The sequence below is a fragment of the Muscardinus avellanarius genome (assembly GCF_963383645.1).
Source record: "Muscardinus avellanarius genome assembly, chromosome: 7".
NCBI classification, from domain to species: Eukaryota; Metazoa; Chordata; class Mammalia; order Rodentia; family Gliridae; genus Muscardinus; species Muscardinus avellanarius.
The window spans coordinates 113416618-113434794 of NC_137793.1; the positions used below are offsets into that span (position 1 = coordinate 113416618).

At 44.6% G+C, this 18177-nt stretch overlaps 1 protein-coding gene across 4 annotated transcripts in view; it reads right to left on the bottom strand.

The window, feature by feature from the left end:
* The window catches only part of DNM3 (dynamin 3), a gene marked incomplete at both ends in the record, with an annotated part of 508438 nt that overhangs the window by 343185 nt on the left and 147076 nt on the right, over positions 1-18177 (bottom strand). For all 4 annotated transcript variants that reach the window (XM_080699096.1, XM_080699095.1, XM_080699094.1 and 1 more), the window contains 2 exons: positions 6727-6930; positions 8593-8742. In XM_080699096.1, the coding sequence (XP_080555222.1) occupies positions 6727-6930; positions 8593-8742 (354 nt within the window). The remainder of the gene's footprint in view (positions 1-6726; positions 6931-8592; positions 8743-18177) is intronic.

The following is an 18177-nucleotide window of genomic DNA, read 5'->3' on the forward strand; positions in this document are numbered from 1 at the left end:
TTGTTTTAGGTCACCAGTCGGTGGTAGTGTGTTATAACAGCCCTAAGGACTGAATTCAGGTGGTATAGAAAATCTTAAGATCACTTAGGAGATGACTGTCACCACCGGATTGCTCTCCCCTCCCATTCCAAATGCCTGTTAAATGAGAAGTTTCTGGCTATTGCAATCAGGTAAGATCAGAAGGCGGGCGTCAGTGGGAATGCTGGAGTAGGTGCCTCTGAGAGGCCACTTCTCCTTGCAGGCAATAAGAAAGAACATTGACAGAAACCATCAAAGTCAACTTTTCCAGAGCTGTGGAGTTAACCAACGACTTGCCGTTATCTGAAGGGCATTCACCCAAGAAAAACCGCCAAATCTCAGTAAGAACAGTAAGTCACGTGGTGTCTGAAGTAGTCCTGCTCCCATTCCCATGTCTCCAGCTCTACAGTCATCTTAAAAAATATATCACAATCATGGTGAAAACCAGCAGCCTAGCAATGCCTGGAGGGGACAGGATGGGGTTGGGGAACTCCAAAATTACCATTTGCAGAGAGCTATAACCATTCAACCTCTGAGCAGTCCCCTAAAAGTCCACATTCACGGAGCTTCTCCTTCACTTGACCTGAATTGGAGCTTTATGTGATGTGAACAACCTCTTTTCCAAGAAGCATTTGTTGAAAACAATCCCTAGCAAATGTTTAACACTGGCTACCTTGGGCAGTGAGAATCATTGGGGCAATAAAAAAAGAAGCTGGCAAAAGGAGCTTCAAAGGAAAAGCTATGGAATGACATGAGCACAGGACCTTTGAAAACGTGTAGATGTGTACAATCTAGAGACAGGAAACCACAGGCATACCTGGAGCTCTACATACACTAACAAATGACCAGGGAACATCTTAAGTTTTCAACTCTGGATAACCTTGAGGCTCTGCATAAGCAGGAAATGAAGACGAAGACAGAGTTGTAAATCCTACCTGAGCACTGAAGCCACGCTCCAAGTATATGGTGAGATCTTCAGTAACTGCTGGGGTTTATTGGCTCTGGTAACTAAGGGAATCTTTGTCTAGTCATTAGCCAGTCACTAAGAAAACTAAGCAAAGACTCAAGTGGCCACACACAAGAGAGAAGATGGACTTTAGAGAATTGGTTCAGGAAAAATACCAATCAACCAAAGAGCAGCCATAGCAACAAAATCAGCAACAGAAGCCTGTGACGGACGTGTACTCTGATTCCCAGTGCGTACACGTTATGTTACTTAAATAAAGAAATGAAATGACAGGAGATGGTAACTCCAATGCCCAGCAGGAAATAAAGCTGACGACATGGTCAAAGGTAGCAGACAACACAAATGTACCTTAAAGCTGACGACATGGTCAAAGGTAACACACAACGCAAATGTACCTTAAAGCTGACGACATGGTCAAAGGTAGCAGACAACACAAATGTACCTTAAAGCTGACAACATGGTCAAAGGTAACACACAACACAAATGTACCTCAGTCGACTGTGTGTAACCTTTTCTTCCTGTCTGATCTAACAGGCAGCCACATAATGCAGTCATCGGGGATTCGTGTTGATAGCCATGTAATGTGTAAAGACAATGTGTATGGCAATAACAGCAGATAGAAAAGGGAAATAGGATTCATGGGGGCAAATTGGGCATGATACTGAGAATAAGCTGATATCGATCCAAACCAGGTCATTATAAATTAAAATATTAATTCTGGTCCTAGAGTAACTGCTATTAAAAAAAAGAGTAAAATAACTGATGAGGGAATTGAAAAGATACACTGGAAAACAGATATTCAACACAGAAGAAGATAGCATTGGATAATGGAGAAACAAAAGACATGGCGTATACTTTAAAAGGCAAAATAATAGATGTAAATTCTACCTTATCAGTAATGGCATCAAATTTAAGCACTTCAATCAAAAGGCAGATATCAACCAAATAGATTTTAATCAAATATATGATTTAACTATATGTGTTAAATCACATATAGAGAAACATTTTATATTCAAATACACACACACACACACAGAGGCAAGATTTGTTACTAGCAACTAAAAGAATATTTTACAATGATGTAAAGGTCAATCAATCATGAAGAAAAATAATTACAAACATAAGTACACCTCAAAACAAGATTCCCAAAACAAAGCTATAGCTGAGTAGAGAAACAGATAATTCATCAATATTAGTTAGAGATTTTAATCCCCATTTTCAAGGAGACAGAAGAGCCAGAAAGAAAAGGAGTAAGGAAACAGACGATATGGACACCACTATAAACCAGCGAGACCTGACACAGAGAGCCCTCTCCTCAGCGACAGACCACCATCTGTACAACACTCCACTCGACATTTTTCTTAAATTCACACGGAACATTCTCCCGAGCAGACCACATGTTAGGCCATAAATGAGTCTCCATACATCTAGAAGGACCAAAGTGATGGGAACTATGTTCTCCAACCACAGTGGAACGAAACTAGAAATGACAGAAGGAAGTTAGGGAAATTCATTCAGATGGCAAATTAAGCAAGATGTCTACTCCTAAATGGCCAAGTTCATGCCACACGTTTTTGTTTTATCATCACAACTAGAAACTAGAACTTCAAGTCAGATATGGGAGACCTAATCTACAGAACGACTAGGGCCACCCAGGGGCTATATGGATGTATTTGCGTATCTACCCGACATCTCTACCCACCACATGCTAAGCTGAAGTTGCTCTGGGCCCTGGCTTGAGCCTGCTGGTTTTCATGTTTTAGAATGGAAACTGAGATAAAAATAATAATAATAATAATAAATCTTAACCTTCAGTAATTACACAGAGAATCAAACTTAATGAAACACCCCCACCCTGGCAGGTGACTTGTCCTTCATAGCAATCTCCAACCAGGTGCCAGGAGACAAGGCGGTGGCACATGTGGCCATGAAATATTTTCTGTATTTCTGCCAAAGTATTCTACCAAACTTTCAAAAAAATCTACAGGTCATAAAAAAAAAATAGGACAAAAAGAGTCTATGATAGAGGAGCAGTTCTAATGATCTACAAGAAATTAAATTTAAAAATGAGCTTGTCCCAAAGATGGTGGTGCATGCCTGTAATCCCAGTACTTGAAAGCTGATGGGGATCACAGGTTCAAGGCCAGCCTCAGCAACTTAATGAAACCTTATTTCAAAATTTTAGATGTCCATATAAATATATATACATATATATGTATATATATATGTTTACAAATATATCAGTCGCTAAGCCAACCATGAGAAGAGGGAAGGGGGAGGCAATGGAGAGGGAATTGGGGAAGGGCTAAATGAGTGATGTGTGCACGTGTGCCTCTACCATCTTGTATCCCATTAAGATGTAGGACTACAATACACCAATAAAATTTTTTTTTAATTTAAGATCCAAAAAAATTTTAGAAAGTTGGGGGCAGGGGGCTTGGGGTATATCGTGGAGGTAGAATTCTCAGTATCAAAAAAAGAGCTTGTGCCAAGCATGGTGGTACGTGCTTGTAATCCCAGCATTTGGGAGGCTGAGACAGGAGGATCGTGGTTCAGGAACAGCCTCAGCTACTTTGCAATTCAGTGAGACCCTGTCTCAAAATAAAGAGTAAAAAAATAAAGCTGGGGGTGTAGCTCGGAGGTAGAATGCCCCTGGGTTCCATCTCCAGTACCGCAAAAACAAAGCAAAACAAACAAACAAAAAAGAGCTTGTAAACAAGCCAGATCTGTGATAACAAGAAATTTTAATTCAACTTTCTGGAGGCATATTTGGAGAATACAATTACATGTCAATGACTGAACGTTAATGCTGTATTTCACTTATGCTACTGAAACACATTGGAAATACTGGCAGAGAGACTACAGAGGATAATTCCTCTCTAGCAAATGTATGATTCCCTCCACCAACATTAATTCTTCCCACCTAATGAGATGCAATCACGTTTGCATTAGTATTTTAGGTTATAATTGAATCTACTTTAGAAAGGCCTGAGAAATGAGATGCAGTCACTGCCTGTTAATATTCTATATCTATCTAAAAAGAATAAGATAGAATATGTTAAATCAATCTTTAGGGGGTACTGGTGATTGAATCCAGAGGCATTCTACCTCTGGGGTATACCCCCAGCCATTTCTTTATTTTTTTGTTGTTGCTGTTTTCTTTTGAAATAGGTCTCACTAAGTTGCCGAGGCTGGCCTTGAACCTGTGATCCTTCTGTGTCAGCTTCCTAAATACTGGGATGACAGGTGTGTACCACCACATCCAGGTGTTAAATCAACCTGAAGGATGAACTACAGATACATTACAGGATCTGTTTGTTGGCCAGTTTTTATTTTAGCTCATATTGCTTACAAGATCCATAGTATGTGCAAATAAAGATCCTCCATAGGCTTTTCTTCTACTCGGTTTGAGGCTGTGAAGATCAGAGGAGGCAGGAGCAACTGCAGCCATGTTGCCACCTATGCTGAGAGTTTCAGAAAAGAGCCAACTTCAAGGAGGCTGAGCCCAACAAAAGAGGAAGCCGGGAACAGTGAGCATTTGAACTCCCCCAAGAAGCTGCATCTGAACCGAGCGAGGACTCTGAGGAGTGTGGTTACGGAACTCACTAGAATTTCCTGATAGAAGGATTATCTGTGTCCTTCTCAACCATGACTCAACCTCCCGAAGGACAAGGAGGCTGTGGAGACCAGCATGGCTTTGTTCCTATAACTAGACTCAGCCCCTGATATCATCTGGCTCTTCCACCACATGGATGCCGGGGAGGGAGGCATGGCGACAGTCCTCACCTAGTCACCTACGACCTCACCTTTGTTCCCGAGCCCTAATCTCAGGGAGGTTGGAAGAAGCCAAAGAAAGAAGCCAATGACCATTGCAAAACTGTAGACAGATTCTGTCAGTAGAGCAGCAAGGCCAAGAAGCAGAGGGCTGGAAACAGAGCTGGATGGAGGCTCATCTTTGACGCCGTGGGATCTGCAGACCCTTTTCTCACCTCGCACAACCACACGGCTACCCTCCCTCACCTCAGCAGAGTACTGAGAGTACTCTCAGCAGAACTTTAGCCAGAGAGACTTCAGACTCAAGCAGATCTGCAGGAATCCCACTACAAAATCAGGGAGGTCAATTAAAAGCCTGTATACGGAATAGTAAGAATGTTCCACCCTTACCGACTCCGTTCTTTTTATTTTTTTTTCTACATGAACATTGGACATCAGACTATCCAGATGAGCTCAAGAGAATATATTCCTAGGATATAACAGCTGAGGGTGTCTCTTGATTAAATGGCCAGATCTCAGCCTAATTACCCTGTGGGAAAGCTCGTTAGTCAATAAGGCCCATTTATGCATATGCATCAGGTTTCTAATGATCCACTCTCATCTATGAATGAGCAGAAAATGTTCACCAAACTCTTGAAAACTGCCTAGAACATCAAAGACAGAGTCCAAAGCCAATAGCCAGAAAAACAAAGGGCTCAGAAACATCATATACTACAGAAAAGAACTCCCGAAAGCTCTCCTTCAACCCTGCACGGCGGCATGTGCCTGTGATTTCTGTACTTGGGAGCTGAGACGGGAGGTCACAAGTTCAAGGACAGCCTCAGAAATGTAGGGAGAGTCTTAGCAGCCTAGTGAGACTCTGTTTCAAAACAAACATAAATAAATAAAAATAAAAAGGGCAGGGGTGTGGCTCAGAGATAGAATGCCCTTGGGTTCAATTCTCAGCACCAAAACAAACAAAAAGGTCTCATTAAAATTCTTAGGAAAAATATTACATTTGTAAAACCACGAGCAGTGTGCTATTGTTAAGAATAAAAGTAATATTCACAAAATAATAAAATGCAGTTGGGGCTGGAGATGTAGCTCTGCAGAAGAACACTTGTCTACCATGAGCGGTATCCTGGGCTTGATCCCCAACACTACAATAAACTAATTAATTAAGTTTAAAAATAAATTACCAGGAGTTCTCACACACTGAAAATAAGAATTACAAATAAAGAAAACAAAGAATGTGGAGATAATTAATTATCGAAACATTAAATTCCTGGAATTAAAGAACATGCATCTCCACACTGGAGGACCATAGCGCTAAGCGCCCTTCCATTATCCCTCTCCAGATGCACATGAGGCCATTCCCGGTCGCTGAAGATAAGTTATTATTACTCAACTCAGATAGAGAAAAAAACATCAGCATAGAGAAGAAACTTTTCTAGATTCTTACTTACCAGTAACAGACAAATCCCTATGCATGCATACACACACACACACACACACACACACACACACACACACACAAACACACACTATAAGCTAAAAATGTCTTGCATGCATTAAAAGAGCTTTCTACTTTAAAGAAACAGAACAAACAAGAAAGCCAGAAAAACTTTTTCTCTGATGATTTATTGAGGTCACTCATGATAATTAAGTAGACCATCTGAATTCTGCTATAGCAGAAGTTGACCTTATTGACTTATTGACAATAAGCTGTTAAGATAATATTGATTGTATTGATTATAAGTAGTCTGTGAGACTTAGGATTATCTATTTTCTTATATTACACTTTATGTCGCATTTATTTGTATAGAATTTGACCATATTCCCTACTTGCCCTTCTGCATCATACAAAATCTGTACCAATACTTGTCATGCTGAATCATATTGGTCATGGAATAGAGTCGTGAGAACGTGTTACCAATGCTCCCGACCTCGCAAAACAATTCCCTCTCGTCGTCGGAGCCCGTGCTCACCTTGAGGGTCCACCTCTTTGGCTAGCTTCAGTGCATCTGAGTTTGCGAGATCCGTGTTGGCCGGAGTGACAGCCAGGACCAGACAGTTCTCCCGCGTGATGAACTGCATGATCATTTCTCTGATCTGGTACTCGATATCCGGAGGCTGGTCTCCCACGGGGACTTTAGTTATTCCAGGCAGGTCGATGAGAGTTAGATTCAACACTGTGGAGAGGAGTAAGAGTCTCACACACCCTCTCCACGCTGGAGACACATCGCCACGCAGAATCAGCCGCCCCAGCTCTGCTCTCTGCACTGTGCTTCTGAGCGATTCTAACCCGAGTACAAAGGGGAAAAGCGCAGCACAGCAAACGGTCTTGCGAGTTGTCTCTATTTTTATATGACTGCGCTATGCCAGAGGATGGCTTTAACATAAATTGAAAGGCGCTGATTTGCATGCCTATGCGTTAGCTCAGAGAGCTGTCATATCCTAGCTGTCATAACTAGGGGGTTATAATTAAAACACCAGACAATACATGCATATGCTGCCTGCCAGTCTTGTACACTGCCTTCAGGTGGCACAAAATTTCTCAGGATAAGATGTGTTCACCCGCCCCCAACAGCATCATATGTTCTTTCCAGAAGGCTAGTCACTTAACCTGCCGGGAGGCTGGCGGGCATGCTGGTGCCCTGAGCACACAAGCCGGCTGCGCAAGCAGTCAGGGCCAGCGTGAGCCAGCTACGTTCCTCTCAGGGTTGGTGCCATATCCCCAAGGGAAGACATGAGTGAGCTTACCCAATCACGTTCAGATCTGAGAGCAACAGTGTTGGGTAGGAAATTAGAGATGAAATTTTGTCCCACTCAGAGTTTAGCAGGATGGAGGCTATTCACCATCACATAACATGAATTGCTCATTACAATTTACATGTCTCTGCTGGAGGTCTAGGGATAAAAATAACAGTTGATTTCTCAGGAAGAAAATAGAGAAGGTCGGCATGGTAGTGCACACTTGTAATCCCAGACCTTGGAAGACAGAGACAGGAGCCAGCCTCAGCTACAGAGTGAGACCCTGCTTCAAAATAAATAATAAAAAATAGGGCTGGGGTGTAGCTCAGAGGTAGAACACCCCTGGATTCAACCCCAGTACCGCATAAAAAGAAAGAAAACAAAGATAAATATATAGAGTCACAAGGGAAGACTCACCAATACCAATACCACGAAGATTTCAGCACAAACTGAAGACGATAAAAAGGGAAATTTTAATCCAGGCACAAGTTCATAAACCCAGTGCTTGGGAGGCTGAGGCAGAAGGACCACAGGTTTGCAGCCAGCCTCAGCGACTTAGTGAGACCTGTTTCAAAATAAAGAATAAAAAATAGGGCTGGGGGTGTAGCTCAGAGGTAGGAGACCTCTGGGTTAAATCTTCAGTACCTCAAAAAAAATTAATTAAATAAGTAAAAAGGAAAGTTATCATGTATACCCCATTTTGAAGTTTGAAATTTCATTATAAAAATAAAGGCAGTTTTACAAATGCCTAACTCAATTCTGCTTTTTTTCCCAAAAGTTGTCTCCTCCTGCTTTTTCATAAATAATAAAGAAAATAAACATTGAAGTTTCTTGCGTATAGCTCATTCAAATTCTAAAAATTCATAATAAAAATAAAGTAAGTTTCACAAAGGCCTGGCTCTAGTCCAGTTTTTTTCAAATGTCATCTCCTCCTGCCTCTTCATAAGTATCCTAAGAGCTCTTTGAGCCCTACTATTTATGGCAGCACCCAAACCTAAGGAACTCAGCACTGTTGATATCAACTACACAAATAATGCGTGTGAATTAACATAGTAAAAACCCATGAAGAGAAGGATCTGGACCTCGTCCACGTGGCTCACCATGCGGGGAATAGACGCGCAGGTTGATGGGGATGGAGGAGATGCCCTTGTTCATTCCAGTCACTCGATCTGTTTCTGCTTCGATTTCATGGCGCACTTCATCAAAGTCAGTAAATTTTTTCCCTTTGCAATGTAGAAATTCAGCATATTCTAAAAAAAAAAAAGACAAATTAACACAACCTCAGTGTTTACCTTCTCTGCCATAATTGGGAGAAAATATTTTTGTAATCACAAGTCAAAATCTCCTACTGTCTCGCCAGCTATCGGAATGTGAGAGCACTGCAGTTACTAAGAATCGCGGGCGATACCTAGACCTACGAAAGACAGAGTTCAAATGCTGAGTTTGCTCATTTTAGGTAAACAGCCAGGCGCTAGAAGTCTTTAAGCCATTCCGCCTGTTGAAGACTTAAAGAGAACTGTGGACGCCCGAATGATAAAGAAACCACAGAACCCGAGTGCTAAAGAGACGAGACCTAGGACAGAAGTCCTACTTCCTCCGCCGGTTACCGCTCCCCTTTTAGCATCTTTTTAACATGTTCCCTTTTTTCCATCTTTCCATTAGAATGGCACACTCATTTATTTAAATACGTTTTCAGAAAGCAAAGCCATTTAGAAACAAAATTTCCTTAATACTTTAGAAAGAAATAATATGCAGAACTATTTAAAATACTATACCAACTTCTCTAATTAAACACTCTTACAAGGAAAAAGAGTATCGTATCAAGGAAAATACCCACCTTCAATTTAAATGGAATGAAATCAGTGACTAGACAGAAGGAAAAATCTAAAACACTTAAATAACAGAAAACTAATTTCCAAAATATTTCAGTAACAACCTAGCACCTGCTGTACTGAGGATTTCAAGACCTACTCCAGAGATATTAGGTAAATGAAAAACAAAATCCTCACGAGAAGCTAGTACTATTAGGTGAAAACACTGATTATAGTTTTAACAAAGGAACAATAATAACAACTATTTTGGCTTCTCTCGTACCTAGGTTAAGAACTGTTCCATCACACTTAGACTGAGGGTCCACATCTGGGGCCCAGGGGCCCAGGAAGACCACTACCAGCTGCCTTTGTCTATTCCCCGCCATAAACATCTAACCTCAACACTCAGTACCAAGGCATTAACGAGACAATGGCAAGATGTGACCCCTGTTGTCAAGTAGCTGAGCAGTAACTCGAGGGGCTAAAGATCCTATCACAGGGGGAAGTTCCCAGCGGCAGCAGAAAGCAAGTGCCGATCTGACCCAAAGTAACAGAACAGCTAGAGGAGAGGCGGCTCCCGCTGCAGAGTGGCAGAGAGGAAGCAGGGTGAGTATGTAAGAGCTGGAACCCGCGGATGTGCGGGGAGGACTTCGACCTGTTCACGGAGAAAGAAAGGTCTTTCAGAAAAGCTGGGCATGGTGGCGCACACTTGTAATCCCAGTACTTAGGAAGCTGAGACAGGAGGATCCGGGTTCGAGAACAGCCTCAGCTACTTAGTGAGTCCCTCCGCAACTCAGTGAGACCCTGTTTCAAAATAAAGAATAAAAAATCGGGCTGGGGGTGTAGCTTGGAGGTAGAATGCCCCTGGGTTCAAACCCCAGCACCACAGAAAGAAAGAAAGAAAGAAAGAAAGAAAGAAAGAAAGAAAGAAAGAAAGAAAAAGAAAAGAAGGAAAGAAAGGTCTTTCAGAGAATCTTAGTAATTTTTAGGACTCCCTCGAGGCTGTCCAGAACCTCCCTGCTTGGACCCATCTAAACTTGGCCCCTGGCGTCTGGTCATTGCTCAGGCCTCCCTGTGGCCAACAGAGGTTCCCCATGCCCCAGGGGCTTAGGACTAGAAGGGTCGTAGGCCCCAAGTGGGCCAGGGTTTCTGCTCTCATTTACAAAAGCACTGAAATGACCTTGCTTTTCAGAAGTTAGAGTGGCTTTTCTGTCAACGTGCTGAACCGCACAGACGTGAATATTTCTCTCTCCCTCTTCGTTTCTCAATGTAATGACCTATGCCACCTCCTGGAGAATGGCAGCTGTCTTTGGGACGTCCATCTCCTGGTGTTGGAGTATACTCAATGCTAGAGATTAAATCGGCTTCAGAAATCTGGTCTAAAGACCCTGAATCAACTGGCCTGTTCCTTTATGTGTCTACCCCAGAGATGCCATTTTATTAGAATCCAGATCCATTTCTAATGAAATACAGAGCCTTCGTTTTTACTTCCTTTTTTTTCTTTCCCTCATAGTGTGTGTGTGTGTGTGTGTGTGTGTGTGTGTGTGTGTGTGTGTGTGTTTCCTGGGGATTAAACCCAGGGCATTCTACCTCTAAATTACACCCCTGGCCCTATTTTATTTTTTATTTGGAAGCGAGGTCTCACTAAGTTGCAGAGGCTGGCTTTAAATGCGTGAGACTCCTATCTCAGCCTCCCAAGCACTGGGATTACAGGTGTGCACCACCCAACCTGCCAGCCTTCATTTTCTTACCCACTCAATCCCTAGTCCAGCACCCCCGTGTGAATGTAAGGGCTCAAAGGTAAGCAGAGAAAAAACAAGACGAAACATAAAAGAGGAGCGCAAGAAGTTGGATTCCAGAAAATAAACAAGAATTAATAAGTAAAACTGGGTCTGGAATAAGCGAGGAGATAGGAGCTGCCTGTCCTCAGCCCTCTGTATTCTTGCAGCATATGCACACTTGGGGATGTGCACTCTCGAGGAGAGTCGTTGGCGGTCTCGAACCTGCGATCCTCCTGTCACAATGATCACTGTCTCAGGGTTCCCAAGCTTCGGGATCAATGGCTGTGCTTTTCAAGCGTTTCTAATATAATCAGGTAACCAGAATGTGGGCATCTTCTGCTACCACTAGGTGGCGCCGGTCAGCTTTCTCTGCGGGAAAGAATGCCCTTCCTGAAGGTTGTAAAAATCAATGCAATTTTCAAATTAGATTCAGTTTAGTCTTGAAAATGCTTTCATCTTGGAGCCAAAAGATGGCAAGTACACAGGACCATCTCGAACCTTCGCGTCTTTTTCAGGATAGGGTTCCACAGAGGGATTCTGGGATACTTTGCTTATTTATTTATTTATCCCACGTACATTTGTTAAGGTCCCACTACTTGTCATTGTTTTAGAAATGGTGATAGAACAGAGGGAAACAACATGTCTCTGTCCTCACAAAGGTAATAAAGTCAAACGGTGCAGGAGGCGCATGCCCCGTGATGAGTACCAGGGAGACCTAGAGCAGGGGGTGCTGGGGAGGAAGTGGTCCTTAGCTGGGGAGGAAGGCTCCTCTGGTGTGAGGAGGAGACAGCCCAACAGGGACTCAGGAGGGCAGGGAGGGAGACAGCGAGAAGCAGTGTGTGTCCTCCTTGAGAGCAGCCGGCGAGTGCTGAAGCGTGGCCGGGGCACCTGGAGGAGAAGAGGGAAGGCCAGCGTGGCTGGCGGGAGGCTGGCACCTGTTTGGAGGAGGCCCGCGGGCCACGTTAAGGCTCCGCTCTTTACCCTGAGTGAAACGGCAGTAGTGTCGTTGAAGGGTTTGGGGTAGAAGAGAAACGTGATGTGGTCTAAGGTTGGAATGAAGACCTCTGGCTGCCGTGTGGATTTTGTCCAGTGGCGAGCAAGACAGATTACCTTAATGGAGGAAGAACGCAGGTGAGCGATGGGGGGGCACAGTGGGGTGCTGAGAAGTGCTGGACTCAATACGTTGATCGATGGCTTTGTATCTATATACCTATATACATATATATGTATGAATATATAAATGGTATATGTATCAATCCACAGAATGTATAGGTGTGTGTGTGTGTGTGTGTGTGTGTGTGTGTGTGTGTGTATGTATGTGTCTGGACTAAACCCAGGAGCAGTCTTTCTCTGAGCAGGTTCCTGAGAGTCTAAGTTGCTGAGGCTGGTCTTTAAACTGCAATCCTCCTGTCTCGGCCTCCCAAGAACTAGGATTATAGCCATGTGCCATCAAGATAGCTTTTTTTTTTTTGTACTAGGAATTAAACCCAGGGGCATTCTACCTCTGAGCTACATCTCCAGCTTTATTTATTTATTTATTTATTTTTATTTATTTATTTTGAAAGAGTCTCACAAGGTGGTTGAGGCTGGTCTCGAACCTGGAATCCTGTCTCAGCCTCCCAAGTACTGGGATGATAGGCTTGTGTCACTGCTCTTGGCTACCTCCAATAAATTTTGCAGGAAAAATACACAGGGTTGTCTGGAGGGCTCCAGCTGGGGCACGGGGGAGAGGCATCAAAGCTAACTTTAAGAAGTTTGACCTCATTAATCACAAGACTTCTGAACTAGACGAGACGGGAGGAAAACCCTGAGACTGGACGGGATGGGATTGGGGGTCAGGAGTGTGGCTGGGGGCCTCTTGGGCTTGCCCTTTACACACCCGCGGGCAGAGAGACGTTCTGCGGCTGCTGTGGAGGTTAGCACAGCTGTGTCCCTCCACAGGTCTCCTTTTGCTCAGAAACTTCCCAGAAGATGGCAGTCAAGGGCTTGCAGAACAGGGCAGCTTTTTCTAGTGAACATAAAAATGTCTTCAGAGCTCCAAGCCTCTCATTGGGGAAAGAAGCCTAAGCTCGGGGGATATATGTGGGATTCATGAGGTCGGCAAGCAGGTGAGATCACGGAGGAAACGAGTTAAACAGAGAAGGCACGAGCCCTGGGCTCGGGCGTAGGGGTCAGAAGATGGAGACTGAGGAGGCAGAAGGAGCCCCAGGAGAGAGGCCAGCCCACGCCAGGCCAAGAGCGTCTCCATGAGAATGGGAAGCCTTCCACCCATCAGCTCCTGCCGAGATGTCCACGCAACCTTGTGATCCTGAGAGCGACTGTTCTCACAGAAAAGGGCAATTTCCAGTGGCGTCAGCTCTCGACACATCCCTAGTGCTCTCCTCACCCCAAATGGTGCTGCGTGAGGAGGCCTCTTTCTCACAGGACCCCAGGCCTTGGCCCAGGACCCATCTGAAGGGCTGGTGTGTTCAATTTCTCAAGCACGATCTCGTACAAAGGACAAAGGCCGTGTGTGTGTGTGTGTATGTGTGTGTATGTGTGTGTGTGCGTGTATGTGTGTATGTATGTGTATGTGTGTGTGCGTATATGTGTGTATGTGTGTGTGTCTGTGTCTGTGTGTGTATGTGTGTATGTGCATGTGTGTATGTGTGTGCATGTGCGTGTATGTGTGTGTGCGTGTGTGTATGTGTGTATGTGTATATGTGTGTGTGTCTTGTGTGTGTGTGTGTGTGTGTGTGTGTGTGTGCGTGTCAGCACTGAAACTCGTGATGCATCACGGAATTGTTTTGTGTCAGTCTGGCCTGCCTTACTGAAATTCACAGTCTGTTTCCAGTTTCACAAAATAAAACCTCTGGTTTTAAATATCTTTCCTGTTTTTCCCAATGTCAAAAATAGCCTCCGTTTGAAGCAAAGGTTAAGGTCCACTTTTATATCAAATAATGATTGGGGGGACAAAAGCATTAAAAAAGGAGCTGCTCCTATTTTATTTGTATTTCGCTGTAAAGCATGTTAGCGCTGCCGTTTCTACTGGCCGTGGAACACATTAGACTAGGATCAAGTAAACAAGTGACAACTTGTTTGGGGAGGATGACGGCTCCGGTCTGGGCAGCGTTCCAGTCGTCTGCGAAGTGCGCACCATGACAAGGAGAGTTTAAATATTTCCAGTGCGCCCCTTCCCCAGGGAAGACCGTGCATATGTTTCAATTCATGGAGGTTGAGTTGAAAGCAGTGTCTATGGGACACTACCATCTAAGCCTTTGTCGATCTTTATTCTAAGAAATGTGGTCCTGGCGGTGTGACTTAGAGGTACAGCGCCCTGGGTTCCATCCCCAGTAACACACACACACACACACACACACACACACACACACACACACACACACTACAGCCCTCAATATTTTAGCTGATCTTTGTACTGAAATGTTTTCTGCACTGAAACCCAGGGCTCCCATGAACGCGGGGCACACAGAGGAGACAAGGACCGGTTCCCAGCGCTGTTCAGCCAGCTGGATTTGCTGACTGTAAGAGCATCTTCCTACGACATATTTCCTCACAGGCAGGGGGCTACATTTACTACTCTGTGTTTCTCTACTGCCTATTATACATAAGAGTAAAGAACAGCGCCGGGCGTGGTGGCGCACGCTTGTAATCCCCGCGCTTGGGAGGCAGAGACAGGAGGATCGTGCAGGTTCAAAGCCAGCCGCGCGCGTTGGCTTAGGAGACCCTGTTTCCAAATATTAAAAAAAAAAATGTAAAAATAGGTCTGGGAGTGTAGCCTGGAGGTAGAAGGGCTTCCAGGAACCCCAGTACCACCAAAAAAAAAAAAAAAAAAAAAAAAAAAAAAAGAGTAAAGAACATCTGTAGATCCCTTCTTTCTTTGAAACAATCTGCTTTACATATACCATGGGGCAGAGTCAGTTTTAAAGAGCAAGGCCGCCCGCTGAGCTTGAATTCATTTCAAATTGCAGGGAAGAGGATCCTGGAATGGTGGTTTGGTCTCATAGAAGTTACTTAGGGCCCAGACAGGAAGCCAAATTCAATTGTATTGTTAAGGTGATTAGGGAAAGTCTAGAAATCAAAAAAAAAAAAAAAAAAAAAGAATCTAAAGGAGCCGACAACCTCAGGGGTCCAGCTGCCCAGTTGCTAGGAGAAAGGGTTCAAAACAATGAGGGTGGAGTGGAAGTACAGGGAGCCAATCTTCATAGCAGGAAAAAAAAAAAAAAAAAAAAAAGGTGACCATGTAGACATGGGGAACCAGACACAGAGACCAGAGCTGAGGATCAGGGATCTGTACTCTCAGAGACAGAGTAGGAAATTGAAGAACTCCAGACCCCAATGAGCCAGATAGCGCCAGGCAGAAAACCAAGATGTTAGAGAGAAAGAGAGAGAGAGAGAGAGAGAGAGAGAGAGAGAGAGACAGACAGACAGACAGACAGACAGACAGACAGGCAGGCAGGCAGGCAGGCAGGCATGGTGGCACACGCTTGTAATGCCCGCGCTTGGGAGGCGGAGACAGGAGGATCGCGCTGGCTTAAGAGACCCTGTTCCAAATAAAATATAAAATAGGTCTGGGAGTGTAGCCCGGAGGTAGAAGGGTTCTATCCCCAGTACCACACACACACACACACACACACACACACACACACAAAGATGGGTTCTGTCATGCCACAGAAGGTAAACCCTTCTTCACAGGATGCTTACCCTAAGGCGTCGTTTAATAGCATCCGGATCAAGGAGGTTCGTGCGGATGCCACCTTGATGTTCCCTGTTCAACATGGCCCTGGCAGTTTTGAGGTTCCCAGTGCCTCTGAGCCAACCTGTGTGGGTTGAGCAGCCCCAGAGAACTGGGGTAGGGCTGGTGCCTGAGACCGAGCACTACGGCACTTTGCAGAAGTCCTCAGAGATGTAGACTTCTATGGAATGTTTGAATATCCAAAATAATAGTCAAATAATCAGCGATTCAGACCTCCATAGACACAGACAGCCAGCTATGAGCAGTCTACATAGCTTGATTAAGTTCCATCATTTTCCCCAAAAGGAGCTTAAAGAGTAAAACAAAAATCACCTCTACTCCACACTCATAGAACCTGCGTAAAACACACAGATAAACCATATTTCAGCCGGGCGTGGTGGCACACGCTTGTAATCCCCGCACTTGAGAGGCAGAGACAGGAGGATCGCGCAGGTTCGAAGCCAGCCGTGCACGCTGGCTTAGGAGACCCTGTTTCCAAATAAAAATGTAAAAATAGGTCTGGGAGTGTAGCCCGGAGGTAGAAGGGCTTCCAGGAACCCCAGTACCACCAAAAATAATAATAATAAATAAATAAATAAATAAACCATATTTCAAACACTAAACCAAGCCAGCGTGGTGGCACACACTTGTAATCCAAGCACTTGGGAGGCTGAGACAGGAGGATCGCACAGGTTCGAAGCCAGCCTCAGCTACTTAGTGAGACCCTGTTTCCAAATAAAACATAAACAACAGGTCTAGGAGTATATCCCGGAGGTAGAAAGACCCTGGGTTCCACCCCCAGTACCACCAGAAACAAACAAAAAAAACAAAACAAAACCAAAAACCAAACACTAAAACCAAATGAGAAGTGTTAGCTGAAAATTGCCAAGTAAAATATTGTGTTCTAAGCCTTGGTAGCATCTGAGAGGATTGTCCTCCTCGTCCTTGAAATGGCCTCTTCTTACGACTCACTCTTCCCCAGAGCTGGTTTTTCTCTTTCCTCGCTGACTGCTCCTTCTCACTGGCACTTCTCACCCTTCTTTCTCTTTTCCGCCACACCTCCAAGTGTTGGGGGCCCCCGACTTCCCCCTAGAGCTACTTCTACTGTCTGTCTCCTCTGTCCTCTCTCTAGGGGATCTCTCTAATCTCACGGTCCTCACAATGTTTACATTTGTACCCCCCAGTCCACGTCTCCATCTCTACACCGAACACCCAACGCGTCTGTATTTAATTCCGGCACTCGACGTTTCCACTTGGAAGTCTAGTAGAGTTCTCAAAATCAGCATGTGCAAAAGCCAATTCTCTGTCCCCCTGCCCCTCTACCACACACGCCCACCTCTCGCCAGTGTCCACATCTGAATTGCTGATACTGCTGTAGGTTCTCTCTTTGCTCTCTCTTTTTAGAATTCTATTGATGCGAGCCCGGCGTGGTGGCGCACACTGGTAATCCCCGCGCTTGGGAGGCTGAGACAGGAGGATCGCGCAGGTTCGAAGCCAGCCTCAGCTACTTATTGAGGCTCTCAGCAACTTAGTGAGACCCTGTTTCCAAATAAAATAGAAAATAGGTCTGGGAGGATAGCCCATAGCCCGGAGGTAGAAAGCCTCTGGGTTCCACCCCCAGTACCACTGAAAAAAAAAAAAAAAAGAATTCTATTGATGCAATGATTATACAAAAACACAGTGAGACTCAGAGTGACGCATTCTTGTACGCACACGCATTCTTGTACGCACACGGCATCTTGGTGTGACCTCCTCCTGACCCCATCCCGTTACCCCATCCCTCTTCTCCCTCCCTGTATATGCCAGTGGGGTTGTTAGCGATGCCGTCATATATGGACAGAGTATATGGTCTGTCTCCTCCCTTCGGCCTCCTCTATTCCTCCTCTCCTCCTTCCTCAGTCCCCTCCCACTATTCTACGGGTCTCGCTCCTTATTATGACAAAGCTCCCTTTCTTTGCTATTTTCTCTCTAGCATCACAGTGAGTGAAAACGCACAGCCCTCGAGGTGCTGAGACTGGCTGATGGCATTAGCGTGACGTTCTCTAGCCCCACCCACTCCCCTGCGGTAACAGAGGGCCAGCTCTTCAGCACACAGGGACAGTGGCCACGCACTTGCCTTGCAAGCACAACGCCCTGGGTTGCACTCCCAGGACCAAAAATTAAAATAAAATAAAATAAAATGTCAAACTAAAAAACAGAAAACCAGACATGGAGGTGTATGTATTCCCAGTACTTAAGAGGCTGAAACAGGAGGATCGCAGGTTTGAGGACAGCCTCAGCAAGTAGTGAGACTCTCATCAACCAGCAAGACTCTGAAAGTGAAAATAAAATAGGGTTAGGGGTGTAATTTGGAGGTAGGAT